The 20,506-nt window shown below is 34.6% G+C and overlaps 3 protein-coding genes and 1 long non-coding RNA gene across 8 annotated transcripts in view; 2 read left to right on the forward strand and 2 right to left on the reverse strand.

The window, feature by feature from the left end:
• Positions 1–4,866, forward strand: part of LOC148934743 (uncharacterized) — a 27,101-nt gene extending 22,235 nt beyond the window's left edge. For all 5 annotated transcript variants that reach the window (XR_016141098.1, XR_016141097.1, XR_016141100.1 and 2 more), the window contains one exon: positions 4,010–4,866. This is a non-coding gene — a long non-coding RNA (uncharacterized LOC148934743). The remainder of the gene's footprint in view (positions 1–4,009) is intronic.
• LOC105426217 (Bardet-Biedl syndrome 9) overlaps positions 1–10,683 on the reverse strand; it is a 16,967-nt gene extending 6,284 nt beyond the window's left edge. The window contains exons 1-7 of the mRNA XM_089083873.1: positions 9,949–10,683; positions 9,311–9,399; positions 4,166–4,430; positions 3,387–3,634; positions 2,997–3,127; positions 593–770; positions 154–399 (exon numbers count right to left, since the gene is read on the reverse strand). Of these exons, the coding sequence (XP_088939999.1) occupies positions 154–399; positions 593–770; positions 2,997–3,127; positions 3,387–3,634; positions 4,166–4,430; positions 9,311–9,399; positions 9,949–10,223 (1,432 nt within the window). The 5' untranslated portion in view covers positions 10,224–10,683. The remainder of the gene's footprint in view (positions 1–153; positions 400–592; positions 771–2,996; positions 3,128–3,386; positions 3,635–4,165; positions 4,431–9,310; positions 9,400–9,948) is intronic.
• Positions 10,684–11,508: 825 nt separating this feature from the next.
• Positions 11,509–17,526, reverse strand: LOC105426276 (ionotropic receptor 84a-like). Its single transcript, XM_089084169.1, is given in 11 exon segments — positions 11,509–11,845; positions 11,847–11,919; positions 11,984–12,178; positions 12,756–13,030; positions 13,119–13,327; positions 13,751–14,001; positions 14,983–15,150; positions 15,760–15,875; positions 16,086–16,433; positions 16,856–17,019; positions 17,305–17,526. Coding segments are annotated over 11 exon segments (1,998 nt in total). The 5' UTR covers positions 17,465–17,526; the 3' UTR covers positions 11,509–11,806.
• Positions 17,527–19,046: 1,520 nt separating this feature from the next.
• LOC105426218 (Dynactin 5, p25 subunit) lies at positions 19,047–20,374 on the forward strand. The gene is made up of 4 exons (XM_011637341.3): positions 19,047–19,237; positions 19,417–19,604; positions 19,763–19,874; positions 19,958–20,374. Exons 1-4 carry the CDS (start codon positions 19,190–19,192, stop codon positions 20,153–20,155), a joined length of 546 nt encoding a protein of 181 aa, XP_011635643.1. The 5' UTR covers positions 19,047–19,189; the 3' UTR covers positions 20,156–20,374.
• The last annotated feature ends 132 nt before the right edge of the window (positions 20,375–20,506 follow it).

Raw genomic sequence — 20,506 nt, forward strand, 5'->3', positions numbered from 1 at the left:
ATCGCGATATAAAATACAGAATTTTTTTCAACGGTACCGTTCTATCTTCTTTTTTTTTTCCCCCTCGCATTCTAACTTCGTTCCGAAACGGCAATCTCTCTTGCGCTCGGGAATATGATGTCGTAAATATGCAGCTTTACGTGACTCGCTTACAAAGATTGGTAATAACGTGGCAGGCCTTCTCGGCGACGAACGGCTTTGAGACGTCGACGCACACTTGAACGTCGCGAAGCGTCGTGTACGTGGATAATTCGATGGTGATTCTGCACATTAAGCTACGACCCTCGGTGTCGTCCTTAGAGTCGTCCTGATTTCCACGCGTACAGGGTTCCAGATCCGGGGACACGGTCACCGATATTATCAGCTCGGCATCCATGGTAACGTCACCAAAATGATTGCCTTTTAATTTCAACGTACGTGATAATTAACATGTGTGTCTGCAGTAATTGTAAAACTTGCTTAATAAAACGACTTGAGTCGTCGGAAGATCGATGGACTTAGTCTTGCAGCTAATAATAATATTTATTATATTTATTATATTTAAGATTCAACTTACAGCTAATAATAATTGATTCATCGGTTTTATTCATACCGGAAGTCCTATTTTTTTTCGCTAATTTGCGGAGCTCCATGAGTTCATCTTCGGCGGCCACGTAATCGTAACCGCGTCGATGAAGAGGAGGCGCGATGAATAACGACGGCTCCGAGCCCAAGTAGCAAGCCTCTAGCTGGCCATCTTCCGAGAGGACGACGATCACTCCGTCTAAGTGCTAAAAAAAGAAATATCAGACTTTAAATTACAGTCGCATCGTCGCAAAAGGAAAAATCATCCCCCCAAATTGGTCAAAGAAACCGTGGATTAAAAAAAAAAAGAAAAAAAAAAAGAAAGAACCGCGGGAAACGTGAAATAGCCTGTACATCATAGTTATTATCCTGCAGATGCGCAAAAGCAATATGAGAGTTAAATTAAAGTTAAATTAAAGACCTGTCTGTAAAAGTGAATTGACCTTCAAAATTAAAAAAACTGAAGCGATCCGTCCTTGTACTTTGACCGTGGCGATATATATAACTAATTATAATTTTGTATAATTATATTTTTGTTTCTCGACATTTTAAATGCGGTAGATAGCTTTTTTGCATATAGAACTTTAAATCGGACGATTATGACATGATTCTTTTTTCATAGCGGCAAGCCGAAAGGCTATTTCTGCTTTTGTCGTGCATTGCGTAAGATAAGATAAGAATAATCGTATTCGTTGCTATTTTCATAATACACACTGGCGTCCGGTTGGTTTAGGCGGTTTCTAAGGCGTTTTTCTCGTGTCGGCGCTTACACGCGAAACAACTCCAGTTGCCGCGACGATAGTTCGCGCTGATTAACGAAGCGGAGTTCTCGGTATTAAGCTAATTAACCAGCAATTCGCGCGCACTGTGTCCTCCGGAAAGACAACAATGGCAACCTTGCTGGCCTGCGTGCTAGCTGCGGCCAGCAGGACGATAAGATAAAACCAGGGTGATAATTGCCGGCTCCTCGTCCTTCCTTGCACTCTTGCGGTTTTTTTCCTTTCCCCGGTTGGTCTTTCATTGGCCGATGCCGATGCTAAAAGCTTTGAGCGCTTCTTTCGATCGTCATCGTGCCGCGAGTTCTTCGCCTTTATGTTTCGCTTCTTTTCTTTTTTTTCTTTTTTTCTTTTTTCGCCGATTTCTTGCGATTTCGACAATTTCTAAACGAATTTCTAAAAACGAATGACGATTTATAAGATGATCAAACGTATTCTTGAGCAGTTCGATTATCATTTTATCACTGGCACTCGACCCATTCTCTGCGTACAGAAAAATATGAACTAGTATCTTCCGCAAAGTTTTTAACGAGAAATTTGTAATTTCTATTTCTATATTCATCTCATCCGAGATATTCTTTCGCTTTGTAACGTTCGGGGAATTTCGTATAATAAGGTAAAATTTATTTTATGAGAAGACATTTTACAGGAAGTTTCATCATTGCAAAATCAAAAGTTCAAAAGGGTTTTTTACTTATCTAAGTGACTTCTTTAAAAGTGTCGCGTAGAAATTACATTGAAGAGGCTTGCTGATAGCAAGGACAGGATAGTTTTAACGCAATATTGTCGGAGAAACAACGGCTGGTGGTGTCGATAGTGCGACACACGGAAGAGGAACACCGATATGACGGAGGTCCCGGCTCGCTTCTTTGTCAAATGTCATCGGCTCTGATTGCGGACTATCGTGGCGAACGTAGATAAGCGCTCCATCGAGGTCTTCTTTTCTCTCTCTGTCTCTCTTTCGCTCCTCTAAAAGAAATTCTTTCGTATTTTCTGTATATCATTTTCCAATATGGTTATCCGGATAAGACAACCTTTGACAACCGATAATTTGTTTTATTTCTGTCTTTTCTCTCGTCGACGAAGATTAATACTTGCTTCGTCAGAGGGAATATATCGATCATCGTTAGACTGCTGTACCATGATTTCAGTGCGGAGACGAAATGGTAAAGTAAAATAGAACTGGAAGGGTTATCAACATGATCTTCGCTATGAACTTGACCGAAGTTCTTTTTCTTTCTCTTTTTTTTTTTTTTTTTTTTTTTTTTTTTTTTTTTTTTTTTTTTTTTCAAGAAATATGTCGACTTTGTCGCAAGATGAACAAGTTGTCGACTGATAGTGAGAACATTATATAGTTTTTATTCAATTTATTATAAATATATCATAATATATCATAAAAAATGAAAAAAATGTTTAGTGACATTAATTATTGCTAATGTTATTATTAGATGAATTAATGTAACTTTTAATATAATATTAATTATTAACTACGATATATAATAAAAAAATATTACGATTTGTTACTGAAAAGATGAAACGAAAATCGTTAGTTCTTTAAATTTACGATGGCACGTTATTGTGTTTGTTATGACGAGCAACACCGCGAAATATCATATCAAATAAGGATATGAATTATAGAATTATGCAATTGGTTACCTGAAAATGTGCTCGAGTTACGGCGACTGGAGTAAGAGGCAGCTGAGCTGACCACTTAAGAGTCGTACCCTCGTAAATCATCAGGGTGTTCGTGTCAGCAATTACAAGCACCATCAGCTTGCCATCCGGTTCTACAAGCATCAGGCTCAATTAGCACATTTATTTTCTATCTGTTAAAATAGTTAATTAGACGTGTCGCATCGCGCAATGATCACGCCCACGTGAGCGAGATTCTTTTCTATTTGTCTGTCTCATCTTTCCTTTATTCTCTGAGAGAAAGAGAGAGAGAGAGGAAAAAATGAAAGCTTTTGAAAAGATCAAGATTTAATTTCTTTCTTTTTTTCTTTCTCTCTTTCTTGGAAAGTTTCTAAATCTGCCGCCGGTTATTACCTATCACGTAAGCTTGAAAGCACAATGCCTTGTACTCGAGCTTTTTTGCGTATTTTAAGGTAACGCAATTGTCTTTCAGACAGTAGAGACTCTTCTCGCCGAGTATGAGAATCCCGACCTCGAAGCTGCTCAAAGTAACGGCGTCGATATCGAGAATGGCTTCCCCAATATTATAACTCCAGTCCGGTTCCAGGTTCTTCGGTTCCTCCGAGTGATCCTTACTGCCAAATTCCGCCATATTCTTATATCTGTTCGAAACAGACACATATTTCCGCGATGATCTTATTTTATCTATATCTATATATTAGCGAACTATCTCTAAAGATATACCTAATAAGCTACATAATTCGCTCATCGGATTTTAAAAACACGAAAAAAATTACATTTTTTTAAATTCATAAATTTTTCTAAGATATCGTTCTCTTGCATTACTGTTTTAATATTATTATTTACAACTTTGTTAAACTGTATATCGATACATCGAATCCACAGCCTTCAAGATTCTTTATTAAATAATGGAGAAGCATTTTGAAGAGTTTAATTAGACTCCTCTTCTCCAATCAAATTCCAAGTTGATCCTCCAAATCTTTTGGACAGCTTATAGCTTCTTCTCTCTGTTGCAGATCCGATGACAGTCATATATCTCTCCATTTGTCCTCTCAGCTCATAATCCTGAAAGGGTGCAGACGAGGCTGCAATCTAATCTCGCACCGCGTTATCTGTATACCGGCAGGTGTTCATTGACGGGCTACTCGGAACGGTACGGTGGAACAACCTGCCTGTAGCATTCGAGGATCCACGAGGAGCTCGTCGTCACGAAGACGTCGTTCCGCGAAACGTAGACGATCGGCTCCGGCAGCAGCCGATTCCCGAGAATCAGATTGAAGGTGGGAGCCTCTTGCTCATAGAAGAGAAGCGTGCCGTCCAGGCACTGGACGCAGAGGAAGTCCCGGCCCCGCACGCCGCCGAACGGTCCCGTCGTCAGGGACGCCGGAAATCGCGGGAGCAAGTGCTCGTAAGCGATTTCCAGGCTGCAGAGATCCCCTGCGACGGTGTGATAAGAAATAGCTATTATTAATAATCTTTAATTTAAGACACAAAAACTTATGATTGAAAATCTTAGTTGATATTGAGATTGGAGAAATCAAAGAAATTTCTGAACCTCTTATATTAGAGTATTTTGCATTGCATTTTTCCACTTTATACTATGTACCAAGGAGAATTTATGAATACATTATCTTTGTATAGTTCGGACCTCGATTGCGATTAGACCTCGTAGACTTGGATAAAACATTCCCGTTCTATTTATCGAAATGGAATTTCGCGTCAACCATTTCGAATGCGAAACGAACGTTGCGATAGCACTTGTTATCATAGTCGTCAAAAAAAATTGTCTACTGATTGTTTACTGATTAAACGAATAATGCATTATAAAGAGAATATTTTCTATGAATGTTAATAAACCACGATGGAAAATAGACTTGTACATTCCATTATTTATAATTTTATCTGTATAATTTTTCGATTAATTTGATAAACCTCCCCCCAACAAAAGTGTTATTTATCGTCATTTATCATAAGTTTTTATTTCACGTATATATATTCCTTTTCACTTTTACCCACTCGAACGATTAAACATACGATTAAACAACGCATCTCGAGAATCAATTTATTACACGCGTTACGTAATATTTATTAATGCACTCCTTGGAGAGGAATGCGTTCTTTGAATTTTTTCCGTTACAAGGATGATGTTTGTCAGATCTGGTAAGAATTGCTTTGCATTTTTTTCAAACGGTCTTTGGCATTAAATCAGGCCGATTATGTACGCCTGTAGACATATATGTATTACAGTTAATTGAAGAAATAAATATGCGAGACTGACGTGCGAGCCCAAGCGGCGCTAGACAAGCGGCTCGAGCCGGCGGACAATCATGATTCCTGTCTGTATATAGGTCAGACCGCAATTCATCCGTGGCCGCGTTTGAGCGTCCGGACGAGAGTGATCAGTGTTTTGCAGACCGTATATATCACAACGACTATGTTATAACGAGTGCGCGAGAAAAAAATGTGGGCAAAGTATAGATGAGCACGTTTCTTTCATTAGAATAGCGTAAACAGAAAAAAAAAATCAACGAGAAAGATAAAGACAATGAAAAAAGAAAGATATAAGTAAGAGAGAATATTCTTGCTCACACACACACACACACACACACGCGCGCGCGCGCGCGCGCGCGCGCGTCATACACACATGTACATTAAAATTAGAAAAAAAGAGAGCTGATTTTTTTATTTACAAGTTGCAAGAGAACGAAATAAAACATTAAATATCCTAGACGTTTGATCGGGGGAGGGGAAAAAAGAATTTTTATTAAAATTTTATTTTTAATAAAAATAAAAATAAAATTATAAATATTAATAAATATTATTGCAATTATTTTTATTTATTCATCTATTTATATTTTCTTAATTTTACGAATTGATAAATTAACTAATATATGCCTTCGAATGTCTCAATCTGAAATGAATGAAAAAAATTGATTTCTTATTTTGCCTTTAGCAAATAATACTTGTAAAAGAAAATTGATACTTCTTGCTGCGGGAATAAAAAAAAGCTAATGGGAAAATTGATGGCGCCTTCTTGGCGTCAGGAAGTAGACGCAACGTGTTTAACGAGCTCACGAAAGAAGTGAATCAGACAGCCGCGAGTTGTATGTGTATGTGAGAATAGCTCGCGTGCAATTTGCGTTTTCCCCGCGAGCGTGCGGTCGGAACGGAAAATCGGCTGTGAACCGTGAGTTTTTTTTTCACCGAGGGAGATAATCGTTCTCGCGTTCCGTTCCACGCCCGCTCGGAGAGGAATCGCGCGCACGCGCTCGACGACGTAACGTGTTCGACGTCGTATCGGCGCTCGCGAATTATTACGAAACGGCCGACGGTCGTTGTTGCCGCGTCTAATATCGGCTAGATTTAACGAGATACTTGCTCGAGGCGCCTCTCGATCCCGGATCGAGCCGCGAAGGCAGCCTTTAACACCGGAACGGCCGAACCGGTCATTTTGACCAGCCAGCGCTTTTTCATCAGCCAGAAAGATTACCTTTGAGCGTCGGACAAACTTTATTTTCTTTCGATTTGATAGATTAATAATGAAAATAAGGAATTGACAAAATGAGGAATGAGTATACGTGATGCTGATGTATTATTTCGTGGAAACTCATTAATTATTAGGAATTCTGATTTTATCTTTTTTCTGCTATCTCTAATTATTTTTTCTAATAGTTTCATAGTTCTATACAGACAAAGTTAGACAAAGTTTTGGCCATTAAAATACAGAAATTACTTTAGGAACAAATTGAGATGTTAGGTTCGCGTGTGTCCCACTTTGTCCTGTGAGTTTTTCAATTCATTATAAGATTAAGAAATAGTTCTACATGAATTTTAAAAAGGGAGACGACGAAATGTTATCCTCATTTTTTAAATATTTATCATCTTAGGAAGGCTTTTTCGGAGAAAATTATTCTGATTAGAAAATCTATCAAAGGAATTCTCGACACATTCTCGACACAGTCCAGAACTTTGTTGCTCGTAGAAGTTTCTCTTGGGCAATAAACGTTTTAAAAATTCATTTAAAATTCATTAGAAATTCATTTAAAAAAATGAAAAAATAATGTCTGTGATCAGAACTCTTTCTAGAACTATAAATTTCTTGAAATCTGATATTAATTGTCTTTTTACGGATTGACTGCATAAAATACATTCGAAAAATTATAGGCGGAAGTATATTATACGGAATATAAAGTACATATACAATTTGATATTTTTTGTAGTGTGCAACGCGAAGATTATTTCAGATCGTAACATTATTATACGTTATACATTACCATAATGATATCACAAATTATAGAGACGAGGGTTGTGTAAGGTTCTAATGATCAAGACCATATTCCAATTCATATTTCCCCGCGGCAGTTACATAATTTTCCGCATGGAACTGCGTAGATCGTGTTAATATTAATACAGACAAATATTCCTTACATGGCCATTCTAGGGTCAAATTTGTCTGATCTAACTTCTCCTTGATCTTTCAAAGGCGTTTTAATTTCAAATCAACAATACAAGATCAAGCGTGGAAACATCAATCGAGGCGGTTGCAGGAAATTGAAAAAGTCTCCCAGACGTTACGTAAATTGACGTAAACGGAGGAAACATCGAGAAGGAGAGACTTGTCGTACTTGTGTACTTGCGTTTTCGATCGTTCGCCACTGTAATGAGCGAGACTGCACGACGCGTTTCTGTACTTTGATACACGATATCGCACGACCGAACGATTGAGCACACATAGATTCATATTTATGCTCCCCCCCCTCCCCCCCCCCCACATCAGCGTTGAATGTTGTAGTCTGCATTTTATTCGTCTATTTACGAAGATCGAAAATAGTATATTAGTGTATTCAACGAGGGATCGTCAAATAATCACATTTCAGAGAGTTTGTAACACGTGATACGAATAAGAATATAAATGAGAAAAATTCGCTGAAAAAGATTTTAATTGATTTTTTTTTAGAATTTTACTATATTTAAGGGAAAGGAAACTAAAATATTAACTTTTCATCTATCGGAGTAGCGAGTAACAATTATCCTTATCTCTCGTGTCAGATCTTCGCATGTATTACGGCTGCTCCGTAATCTTCTTGATTGTTCTATGAATTTCAATGACGGCCACTTCAATTCTGACACGATTCGTCGCGCGCGGAGTGCGCATTACATATTCTTGCAAAAGAGACAGAGAGCGGAGATATCGGCTTTACGATTTGTACGAGTTGCGAGTTGCCAAGTAAGAAGCGGTCGTACAAAAATCGTCTCTGTCGTAATAAGCCACGACGGTATCGCGAGATATTGTCGGTTGCGCGCATCTCTCCATCTCTCCATCTCTCATCTCGTCGAGGATCTTTGCGCGCGGGAATAACTTAACGCGCTCGTGATGCTCGTTAGCGGCACACCGCTCGCGGTCGTTTTATCTACGCGGCCAGGAAGACCGGCTCTCGGAAGAAGAGACGGGTCTATGGGATTGACCGCCTCGGGCCGTGAGGGCCCCTTCTCCCTCGGAGATCGAACGAAAAGTAATTACACGTTCCGTCCTCCCAAATATATAAATTGCACATCGAACTTAAGAATTACAGTAATAGCAATAATAATAATAACAACGATAATGAGGATAATGCCGGTAATAATAGCGGCGATTGCATTAGCAGTTGTAGCATAAGCTGTGGTAACTAATAACGAGAGATATTAATGATCACGAGGCATGAAATGAAAATATATGCAATGCTCGACATATTCTATATCCGTATAGACTTGTTTGTTCAGACTGTAAAATCTAATTAGCGGACCATTCTTTAAGTCGGGTCTCTCGCGAGAATTCCAACCGGACCTGTACACGCGGACCTCACGATTCCACCGATCTTGCTGGTTGTTGTAGGCTGTCCATCTTTCTCGAAGGTTGTTCCTGCGTGCGATTAACGTTATTGTCACGATATTAACATTAATATTTCAATAACACGGGGCGCATATTGTGATTCTCCAATTAAAAGAATAGAAAAGTCATGCGAGATTTCCTGCAGCGATATCATCTGTTTTTTGTTTTAATTAAATATTAACGATTAACGTAATTAATAATTAACGTAAATATATTTTCAAATTAAAACTAATGGAAGAACGATTTATATAATTGCACATTACAAAACGTATTATTATATTTTGACATATTAATACAAGAAGAGAAATTTATAAAATTAATTTAGAAGTTTAAAGGGGGCGATAAAAAAGTTAGCAAGTTGTAATATATTTAGGAGTAATATGTTAGTAGTAATATGTTTACATTTTAATTTATAATTTAATATGATATTGTATATTGTGATACAAACCATGTTCGACGGAACCTTGTTTCAAAATGACACCGTAAATGATGAGTTTCTTGGATGTCAAAACAGCAAGTCGAATATCTTGCAAGCCACTGAAATAAGATATAGCTGTAAAAAGTGCCTTTGTTTAATTATAAGTGATTTTAAATAATTTCAATAATTTTAAATTTTAAATAATACTTTACAACTTTTAGAAAATTAAGAGGATTAATTTAAATTATTAAAAATAAATAGAGATTTTTACATATGTTTTTAATTTGTATAATTTATTTAATTTTAATCATAATTACAAAACCTGCGAATTATGCAGTGATAATATTATTAAATATTCCTATAAATCTAAGATACCCAAGAGACGAAGCTTTAGAGAGCTCTGCTATAACTTATTTTCTATCTCATCATTGCGTTGCTCTTATTTACACACGACTAGTTTTTATTTCTCTTGTAGCTAATTCTCGGTTCAAGTTTAAATTAATTTTTTTCCATCGTAATTGATTTTAAGCCGTTGAAATGATTTTTCCTGTTATTCCGGCTTTCGCAAATCTTCATTACGAGGTCATGCATTCCAGAGTTAAAAACGTGCAATTCTTCGCGACGTCAATAATGTCCTTTCACTTCGCAAACCTCGCGAGCTCACTTACGAGACGAATTTTCCCGCCTTGATGTCGACGATGCAGTCGCCGATTTGCATCTCGACGATTAGATCCGAGGATTTGAAGCCGCTCGGCGACTTGGTCTCGTCTATCCATTGTGAGGACGGGCCGTATATCCGGAGGTGTCCGCTGTGGCTGCCGACGATGATGACGTCTTTCCGGTCGGCACCGAACAACGGCGCGATCAGCAGGCTGCGTCTGTCGAAAGATTCGTTCACTCCGCACTGCGTCCTCCACCATTCTTTTGTTTTGAACAATGACATTTCTAGGTTCGAGTATTCGGCGGCATCGCGACGCGCGATCGAGGGTGAATCGCAACTAACGTCGAGGGTTTACACGCCAGGGGTTGCCATGACACCGTGCCGCCACAACATAGTCGGTAAGACAATAGTAGGAGAATTTCAAAGCTAAAGGCTAATCAAAGATACATAACGAAATCTGCTCATTATGACATTAAGTGTCGCAGACGTGTGTTTTTCGAAGAAACATTTGTGTCGCACTAGCAAATTACTGCAAAGAATTGCGTATAAAGCGACGAGTTTATAGATTCTCAAAATAAATCTTTGAAGAATTTTAAAGTATAATTATCTAAAGAGTATTTTTTGCAAGTTTAGACAGATAAGAAATTTATCTTTTTTATCATAGATGTTAGACGTTTCTTTTGATATTATAAGCGTTATTATAAGATTCATTTTTAGAAAAGATTTATGAGAGAAAAAGAGATATATATACGAAACGCAAAGTCTAGTTTTAATTTTTATTACACATAAATATACGTATACAATAATATATTGTTTTGTACAAAAATGTTGTAATATGCAAAAATAATCTATTGCAATTGTTTGTATTTGCATTTATATTTGTGTTTATAAGTATAAGCTGTTTTATATATATATATATATATATATATATCTAGATTTATATATCGCGTGACCGCATTTTTCACATCACATAAATTGATGTGAGATTTTGTCAGCAGATGTCAGCACAGTATATATTCGATTGACAAATGACGGCAGTTGGAATAATAGATTTCCTAATATTCTTTGGAGATTTAAACAAAATGCTCACATAACAATTATTTATATATGTATAATTAAATTCACTTATTGAACTAAAATTATTGTAAAATGTAAACGCAAAGTTATCCCTTAGAAATCTAATTTAATATTGGCCAAAATTAATATTAGAAATTACTTATTTCGAACAAAAACAACACTATTTTTTAAGCAACACTATTTTTAACATTGTTAAACAAGACTACTCAAAATAATTAATTTTTATTTTTCAATATTAAATTTCTACAAGAGATATAAAACAGAATAAATTGAAAGAATAAAGCATAAATTAAGCATAAATAATATATGACTATATTTTGTAATTTTTTAATATAATTATATTGATTTAACCATGAGAAATTATGTTTACAATATTAATTGATTCTTATGTAGAGATATATTTTAGAATACAAATAAATATACATACAATATGCAGTACATTTAATGATCTTTATTAAAACTTGCATGAGATTACAAAAACAGCTTTTTTTGTTAATTAATTTGTAACACATATTGCATTGCAAGGCGAAAATTTTATTTATGTTGTAATAAATGGTACATATTACACATTGAGAAAGCTTTGAGGCTAGCTTTCTTTCCATTAAGTAGAATTGCATAAATACTTTCTACTATTAATTTCTACTATTAATTACCATACGCTATATTAATATGTACTAAATTAATATTGACTATCGACTTTCCTTCGTAAAATCGCCGAAAGAATCCGCTGAGCAATCAAAGTAATTTATCAGAAATTTAGAAAGTCTTTAATTCTCTTTTAGATTTTGCTAAATGAATACAGTGTAGTTTTGCAATAATCTAGTCAATATAATTGATATTTTCAAGGTCCGTTTTTTCTACCACAGTTGGAATTGCCTCTTCTGGTATAGCTTGATTTTGCCTATGAAGAGAAATACAAGATAATAATGGCGTGTATGGAAGGTAATCTTCCTTATTAACATTACCTTTTGTGCCACAGCAACTCGAGTATAAACACGATAACGCTAAGTAACGCTCCGTAACCCATTGCGACTATCGCAAAGTAGCATTCTGTGAAACCAATGGTGATGAAGCTAGTCTGACTCGAGCACACTGGCTTTTTTATATACAGACGATACTCGTCGCGATACTTCAATCCGTATTCTCGTAATTTCAAAGCTCTGTAAAATATTTTTCTCGAGTATTATGTCATAAGTCGAGTATTATTCTAGCAATTTATGCGTCCAACGTAATTTTCTTCAAATTTAATTGCAAAACAAAATTATTTTTGAATACGATTAACAAGTTAATATTAAAAAATCTTAAAAGATATATTTTTTTAGTAGACGATTTTTTTCTCCCAAAAATCGAGATGTTCTTTACAAGATATTTTAAAACTGATAATATAAACGAGAAAAGGATGATCATGTACAAAAAAAAATTCAATCTATATTTTTAACTTAGTTTTTTCGTTTAGTATTACCTCTTTCTCGCTTATATCAATTCTGAGATATTTTGTATATTGTATTTTGATAATTTTATAAACAAAATTATTTCCAATGAAAGCGTAATTTTACATTACAAGTATAACGCTTACAGTATCAACTTTTTTAGATATCTTTGATTATCTTAAGATTATTATAGACTTACTTAATACGAAGCATTATTGCGTTTTTCTGACTTTCACGTTAAACTTCAATTCATTTACGTAAATTCTTATCTTTTATTTGAAAACGTGACAAGTCGAGATAAACTTACCCATTTTTTATTATCTCTAAATAAGGCGATTGTTTCTGTATCACGAGAAGCGGATATATCGCATTTATGTAATCAATTTCAGATAGACCGCACTTTTCTTCTTCCTGAAATGTACGCTGTATGACTTGATATATAGGACTTGCCGCGCCGTGAAAGCCGAAGGATTCATTTCTTATGCGGCGCACTCCTTCCTCCAGAGACAACCAGTTAGATTTCTGCCCTTTCGGCTCGATTTTTTCTTCTAGAATCGCTTTTCTAATAGGATCTTGAAGCGCCTGTATTCCGACAAAAGGAAAATTATTTGATATAATTTTCCTGTTACTAGATTCTTCGTTTTAAAAGAATTAACTTTAATTTATCAACCTTGAAATAATGTCGGTTGTATTGTACATCTTGTACTCCGAGCTTTAGCGGACTGTACAAGAGATCGGAAAGAGTTCTGATTGAATCCGTGGTGGATTGCAAAAGGGCTACAATATTCGCTGTGTAAGAGGCGTAGAGGCTTAGTGAGGCGAGTAGTAACATGAGAGTGACGATTCGAGACGGGACCCTGTGTGGCTCATATGAATATCCTACGAATGTATAGAAAATGATAAAATGTTTTTATTCTGGATTCTTGTTCAAAATACGTTCTTTTTTTTATTATTTTTTTTTTCCACAAACAATTCTCTCGTTGTGTGTAAATTGAAATCCTTGAGTTTACCTCTTTTCTCCCATATTTTTTACATAATGAAGTGATTATGGCAAGAAAGGAGATGGAAAGCAAAATACAAAGGTTTTATTTCACGTATTTCATTTCACGTTCCGTCGAATAAAACTAGAGGTTGAGAAAAAATTTCAAAATACTGAAGTAATGCGATTTCGAAAACTTCAATATTGGAAAGTTCTATTATATTTTACAAATTTACGTATTTGCCATACATTTTATTGACATATTTCGTTTTGCAAATCGAGAATTGCAAAGTTGAATGTTGCTTTTACATTTATCCGTGTACCTTGTTGCGCAAATGCGCCTATAAGGATGAGAAGATTCTCGGTGACTGTCGGTGCGGCATTCAATTGGCTCCAGTAGACTGCCGATTTTGTTGAAACATCTTGATAATACTCCCATGTTGTAGATATGTATAACAAGCAAAAGACGAGAACAAGAAATACGGCGATTGCTATCCAGACATTCCGTTGAAATGGCAAGGCGAAGATATTTTTCACGGTCGACAATAAAGGTTTTCGAAATATGAAACACAAACTGCAATATAATTGAGGTTATATATTAATAATATTTTACATTGCCAATAATACTAGTTAATTTAAACTTTTGAACACTATACATTTTTTTTTATATATTACAAGCAAATTTATTTTTTATCTTTGCTTATCTAATAAAAAATTCACTACTAACTACATCTTTTATTTTGATAAGAAATATGAGAAAGCATGATTTCATTATTATTGCTATAATTAATGAACAATATTGGGACGAAAGTTTTACAAATAAAATAATAATTTTTTATAAAATAATAATTTAATCTTGGAAAATTAAAGGATAATGATGCAATTGCTGGCAATAAAAATTTTTTATTTTATCTCAAATCGAAGTTTCAGAATAGGGAAAATAAAATTGAAAGAACAATATATAAATATAGGCCGAGTACATGTTAACTAACAAACTACAACGCGAAATGGCATTTCTTCGGCAAGCAGGATCTTGATTAAAAGTCTTTTAATATGAAATAAATTCGAAGCAGGCGATCCAGGTTCGATCCTTGGCTGAGGTGATTTTTCGCAATATATATTTCCGGGGGGGGATAAGAAAAAGGATTTTAATCGATATCAATAATATTGATAATCGAATTATTATAGAGCCATTATGTTGAAAGTCCGCTAAATCAAAGCGACGCGTAGTTGGTAATATAATTAATTGAATTTATTTCATATTAAAAGACTTTACAGCAACCAAGATGCTGCTTACTGAGAAAGTGCCATGTTTCGCGTTGTAATTTGTTAGTTAAAATTGAAAGATTTACTGTATTTATTTTAATTATAGCACTAACAATAAGTATATCTATAAGAGATAAAGACAAAACTGTTTACATGAATATTTTTATATTTATGTAACATATTGATTAATGTACCGCCTTACTTTATTTCGCAAAGATAAATTTACTTTAATGAATTGTAATATAATAATATTGAAGATTTGATTGATTCAAATTAGATGCAATTTTACCGAGAGTGTGTATATAATTGAATATATTCCACTACGGGGATACGTTCTGTCACCAGATACATAGCAGTGCCGATATCGATTTCGCGTCGATCCAACATCTGAACTATCCCGTTCCAAGAGCCATTTTTGTCGCGATATCCCCAAGTGTCCGCAACCTCAAAACTTATTCTGTTATATGAAATGAAAAGACATGATAAAAATCACAGTGTATTGATTTTCAATACTTTCATTACTTTGCATAAATCAGGATTATTCAATTTTTTACAGTTGCTAATGATCGTATATATTCTTTAGAAACATAGAAAAGCGTTTTTGAAAAAGATAATCGAAAAATTATGATAACGTCTTCTCGCAATCGAATTGGATAGACCTGATTTTTATTAATAAAATGCTTATTTAATTAAATTTTATTCATATATCTAATTGTAGTTTAATACAAATATTTTATAATCTTTTGTTAACATATATGTAATAGTAATTCGTATATTTTATATTTATATAATACAATATATATAATTTGATTAATTATTATTAAAGTTTGATTAATAAATAGTCTTATTATTATGTGGAATACGAGTTATAATCTAAGACTCGTATTTCCAATTCACATTGATAAAAGTGAGTTTAGAATATGAACCTAAATATTATTGATTTATATTTATTACTAGATTCGCAAAAATAATTGGCAAACTTGATTTTATTGCCATAAAATTTATTCATTTATTCATTTTATTTCAATGATATTGATATGTTTTAACATTTTAAGACAAAACTCACGTTGCATTCATTCGGCTTACTAAATATAGTACCCAAATATAATTAGCCTTCGTGATTGGATCTATGGTACTATATTTATAATCAGTCAAATGATTGATTGTGTCAGGATTTGTCATCTGCAATCGCAAAGATAAAACAGATTATATTTTTTATACAAAAAATTCTGAATACCTAAATAAAATCTAAGCATGGAATTACTCTCTTCTCTTTATTTTTTTCATTACAATAAAATAATAATAAGGTGTTACATAGATTACTCGTAAAAGGAATATAATTGACTTATAAGTGTATTTTCCTGCATGATGGGCGCGTATGATATAAAGTACCACGATCGAGGATTTAAGAGCTGTCTGTTGAAGATTTCTTCTTCGTGCTGAAGCCACATCAAAAGTTCTCATCTGTAGACCGTTTTTCATCGTCCAATTCCCGCGATTTTCCCATATCACTTCTCGTTGTGGGCTTGGTCGATACACAGACGTCAAATGAAGAAAATCACCGTCGAATCTTCGCGCGAGGACTACATCACTGTCAGGATAGACAGCTAGATTCCCGAAGACCTCCAGCACTGAGTCATCATACGTGGAAGTTACGTTATCATCGTTATTGATTATCGTTCTTCGATCCTGAAGAAGCAGCCATTTCATCGGGGCGACGAACATCCTCTTTGAATGCGCCTGTTGCGTAATATCAGATAACAATTAATTAACTATGCCGAGTTAAGTGTCAAATAATTAGAGAATAAAGAAGGCAATTCTCGGCGAACTTATTGCTCTGAGAGTTGCCTTCTTTACTTTCAAATTAATTAATGTGAATTAATTAATGTGAACAACGAAAGAATAATTCTTACGCGTCATTCATCCATTTACGACCATTACTTTGCCTCTATTGACGATGAACCGTAATTCAAATTGGGTAACAGTGAATAAACACTCTACGGGCCTCGGGCGAAAATTTTAACGTCGATAAACAATGAGTGGCAAGATGAAGAGTTGCTCTATCTTTACTTTTTACTTTACCTTTTATTTTTTCGATCCTTTTAATCTAAACGAATCGCCTGTATTTGTGCTCGCGACGATACGTAATAGGCACTTGATACCTGTCGTAAAATTCTGATGGCGTAATCGCAGTTCAGGTCCAACGCGTACAGGTTCTGATGTTCCAAATTGTTGTAAATTCTCTGATCGAGATCTTCGGCGGAGTTACGAATGCCGTGTGTCAAACGACGGCTCGACATTTCCCTCGATAATCTAATCGTGTCATCTGAGAAAAAGAAAAGAGTAGAGTCAATTTAAATTCTTTAGGTATCTTTTATGCGCCTTCTTGAATGAAATCATCGTGATTTTATAGCGATGCGACACACTCCAATCTAGAAGTTTATTTTAACATGATAGCTTGTTATAAATTAAGCTCTTAAAAAGAAGACTCTCTCTCTCTCTCTCTCTCTTCGCAATTTATGATTATTTTTATTGACTTGACATTTTTAATTTTTAACTGCCATATTTTTCAAGAATCTCGATGTTTAAACTATAAATTCGAAAATCTTGCCGTAGTTGATGCAAGAATGTAGAAATAGTCTTGACGGTGAAAATAAAATGGGCGTAGCATCGATGATAAATTTTAAAATCACATCGTCGATCCGATGAGAAGATGCGACCGTGTCACCATCGAGCAACACTGTAAAGATGCATAAAACGATGAAGAACATTTCAAACGCTTTTGTATTCGTAGAGCGACTGCAAATAGGCCCCTTCGGGATTGTCGACAGTACTGATTATCTGCGTGCCATAATCTTTCTGCGTGTATAGCCAGGTTCGTGTATCCCCGCCTTTGATAAAATCGCTTATGAATCCGGAAAAATGAAGGGACAATCGACAATAATGGCCGATGTTATTGTCGCATGTGAAATATTTAACATTCATAACGGACGCTACAATGTATAGCCCATCAAGAGATTATTTCCCGCGGCGTAGCCGTTCTGTGATTTTAGGATTTCGTCAGCTTTCGCTGTTCTCACGGATCTCTTTCGCTAGCGTAATTATCGAGTGCGCAATTTGAGACGCAATAATGATGGAGCAAGGAATCCCGATGCTACGGGAGTCTATATTTTATGTGCGAAAAACCGCATGTGCGAGACTTTATGTATACGTCGTATTTGCAATGTAATTTTTTTTAAAGATTGCATATTTTCTTATATACTTTGCGCATTACAATGTGCCGACGAAAAAAATCTTTTCTGCGTAAAACATTTTTTTATTATTTCTATGGTATAAAATTAATTTTGGTGTGATGAATTGATTGTAATGGCAATGAAAAAGTTGTGTGTATATGAAGTTGAATATTAGCGCATAGATTCTATTTATTATGTGCGGTAATCCCGTTTTTGAAATGATACAATTTGCATAAATACTTCGTCATCTTAAGCAAACAGATCATACCGTAGTACATTTACTCTGTAATGGTCTGTACATATGTGCTGTAGCATATTATCATAAAGCTATGAAGATACATGCTTGACTCGCATAAAATGTTTGAACAACTTCCGCATCGATCTCATCTGCCTCCAGTATGTTGTCCGTTTATCACTTGCAATCTTTGTGATGTTAATTGTAAGATTCGAGATGCTCTCAGAACATTTTTGAAACATTCTTCCAAGAAGACTCTCAGACATAAGTCCAAAGTTAGAATATAAATGTTAAAAATATCATAAAGACATTTTTAAGGACATCCTATGTCTCAATTTTGCACCTTGTATTGTTTGGAACATTCTAAAATGTCTTAAAAATCTGTCTTAAAAATCTTTAAGTGACATCCAAAAAACTTTATGCACTTGATCCGTAGTACAAAAATTATTTTTTTTATAACTAAAAAATTAAGTTTTGGACAAAGTTTTATAAGAAAAGTCGTCTCAGAATTAAATTAGAAATATATTCTTTAAAGGATAAATAATTTTGATTTATCCTGTATATGTAGAACTATTTTTATAAAACTATGATATCAATCAATATGATTGACAATTAATAAATATATAAGTTAATAATAATATAATATAATATAATAATATAATAATTAAATAATATTTAACTATTGATGAAAATACTATAAATTATGTTAATCTTTGATATCGTGTAATTTGTAAGATTGAATTTCAAAAAACAGAAAAATAAGAAAAAATGAAAAAAAGAATTTTAATAGTATTATTTTGTGCTTTTATCATTCATAAAAATATTTTGAGAATTTTTGCATTCTTTCCCGCGTCGCAAAAAATGATGCACGGTTTTGTCAACAGATGGCGATATGCATTCGATTCATCAGCTGATTGTATTCAGATTTTTACTTGCTATTATTGTTTATAAAAGAATGACACTTGATATTGTTTATACAATTTAAGCATCGAGTAATACGTAATCGTGTAATACGAGGATATTTCAAGATGGAGCCGCAGGATATTTATTACAACAAAGCCGAATACGTTGAAACGGTAATAAACATTTAAGGAAATTAAAATACACTAAATTAATGAGACATATCTGAAATTGGAGAGAAATAATTATAATGATTATTAGATAAAAATAATTTGACAAACTCAATTATTTCGCGACGCTGATGTTCGTGGATATTTCGAACGTGATACATAACCTTACTTTTCGGTTATTTTAGGCCTCCGGAAATAAGGTGAGCAGGCTTACTGTGCTATGCGGCTCGCAGAACATTGTACTGCATGGAAAGGTAATAGTACAGTCCGATGCTATCATTAGAGGCGATCTGGCTAATGTCAGGACAGGTCGCTATTGTATCATTAGCAAGAATGCTGTCATTCGACCACCTTTCAAGAAATTCAGCAGAGGGTAAGTCAAGTTATTAATATGCATTGTATTAACAGTTTTAACTTTTCTCAAAAATCGTTGTCAGTCTATAATGTTAAAATAAACAATTTGTGAACACGAGTGTCACTTTAATATAATTACGTTGAATTCTAAATACTGAAGTAATGAATCTTGATTAGGGTTGCCTTTTTCCCTCTAACAATGGGAAATCATGTGTTTGTGGGAGAGCGAGCTGTTGTGAATGCAGCACTGGTTGGTTCTTATGTTTACATTGGGAAGAATGCTATAATTGTACGTATAATGGCTGTTACTTGATATAATAAGTGAATACAAGCAAAGTATTCTCATGATCAATCCTACTTGTGTCGCTATAGGGGAGGCGATCAGTTCTAAAAGATTGCTGCTACATTGAGGATGATGCAGTTGTGCCACCTGAGACTATCGTGCCATCGTTCACTCGTTTTGCCGGCAGTCCGGCAACATGTGTTGAAGAATTGCCCGAGTGCACGTTGGATCTCATGGTAGATTTTACGAAGAATTATTACGAGCATTTCTTACCGGCGCGCGTTTAACGCTCGCATATTTATATAAGTAGCTTACAATTTTGAAATGCATTATGTTTTTGTATTCTGCATTCAAAATTAAATTAATATATAATCAAGTGTTAGATACGCGCGAAAGGGAAAAATTAAGAAAAAGAGATAGAAATAAAAAGAATTTAATCAGTCACGCACTTTTTTATAATATTTTTTGTTATATATTTCAACTAAATAAAGAATTGTTTAAATTAATATTTTTGTTCTGCAGTTTAAAATAAGCTTCTTTATACATATGTTATTGCATCTCTGAGAAATCATCGCGATTGATTTTGACTATAAAATCATAGCAAATCTTGTAGCAAACCATTATAACTTCTATGACTT

The sequence above is a fragment of the Pogonomyrmex barbatus genome, unplaced genomic scaffold (assembly GCF_055798465.1).
Source record: "Pogonomyrmex barbatus isolate J1 unplaced genomic scaffold, ASM5579846v1 scaffold8, whole genome shotgun sequence".
In the NCBI taxonomy this organism is placed as follows: Eukaryota; Metazoa; Arthropoda; class Insecta; order Hymenoptera; family Formicidae; genus Pogonomyrmex; species Pogonomyrmex barbatus.

Excerpts from the sequence above, each read along its gene's own strand:
- LOC105426218 (XM_011637341.3), top strand. The coding sequence starts at position 19,190 with ATGGAGCCGCAGGATATTTATTACAACAAAGCCGAATACGTTGAAACG. Across the intron at positions 19,238-19,416 it reads AAGCCGAATACGTTGAAACG|GCCTCCGGAAATAAGGTGAG; the intron begins GTAATAAACATT and ends CGGTTATTTTAG. Across the intron at positions 19,875-19,957 it reads TTGGGAAGAATGCTATAATT|GGGAGGCGATCAGTTCTAAA; the intron begins GTACGTATAATG and ends GTGTCGCTATAG.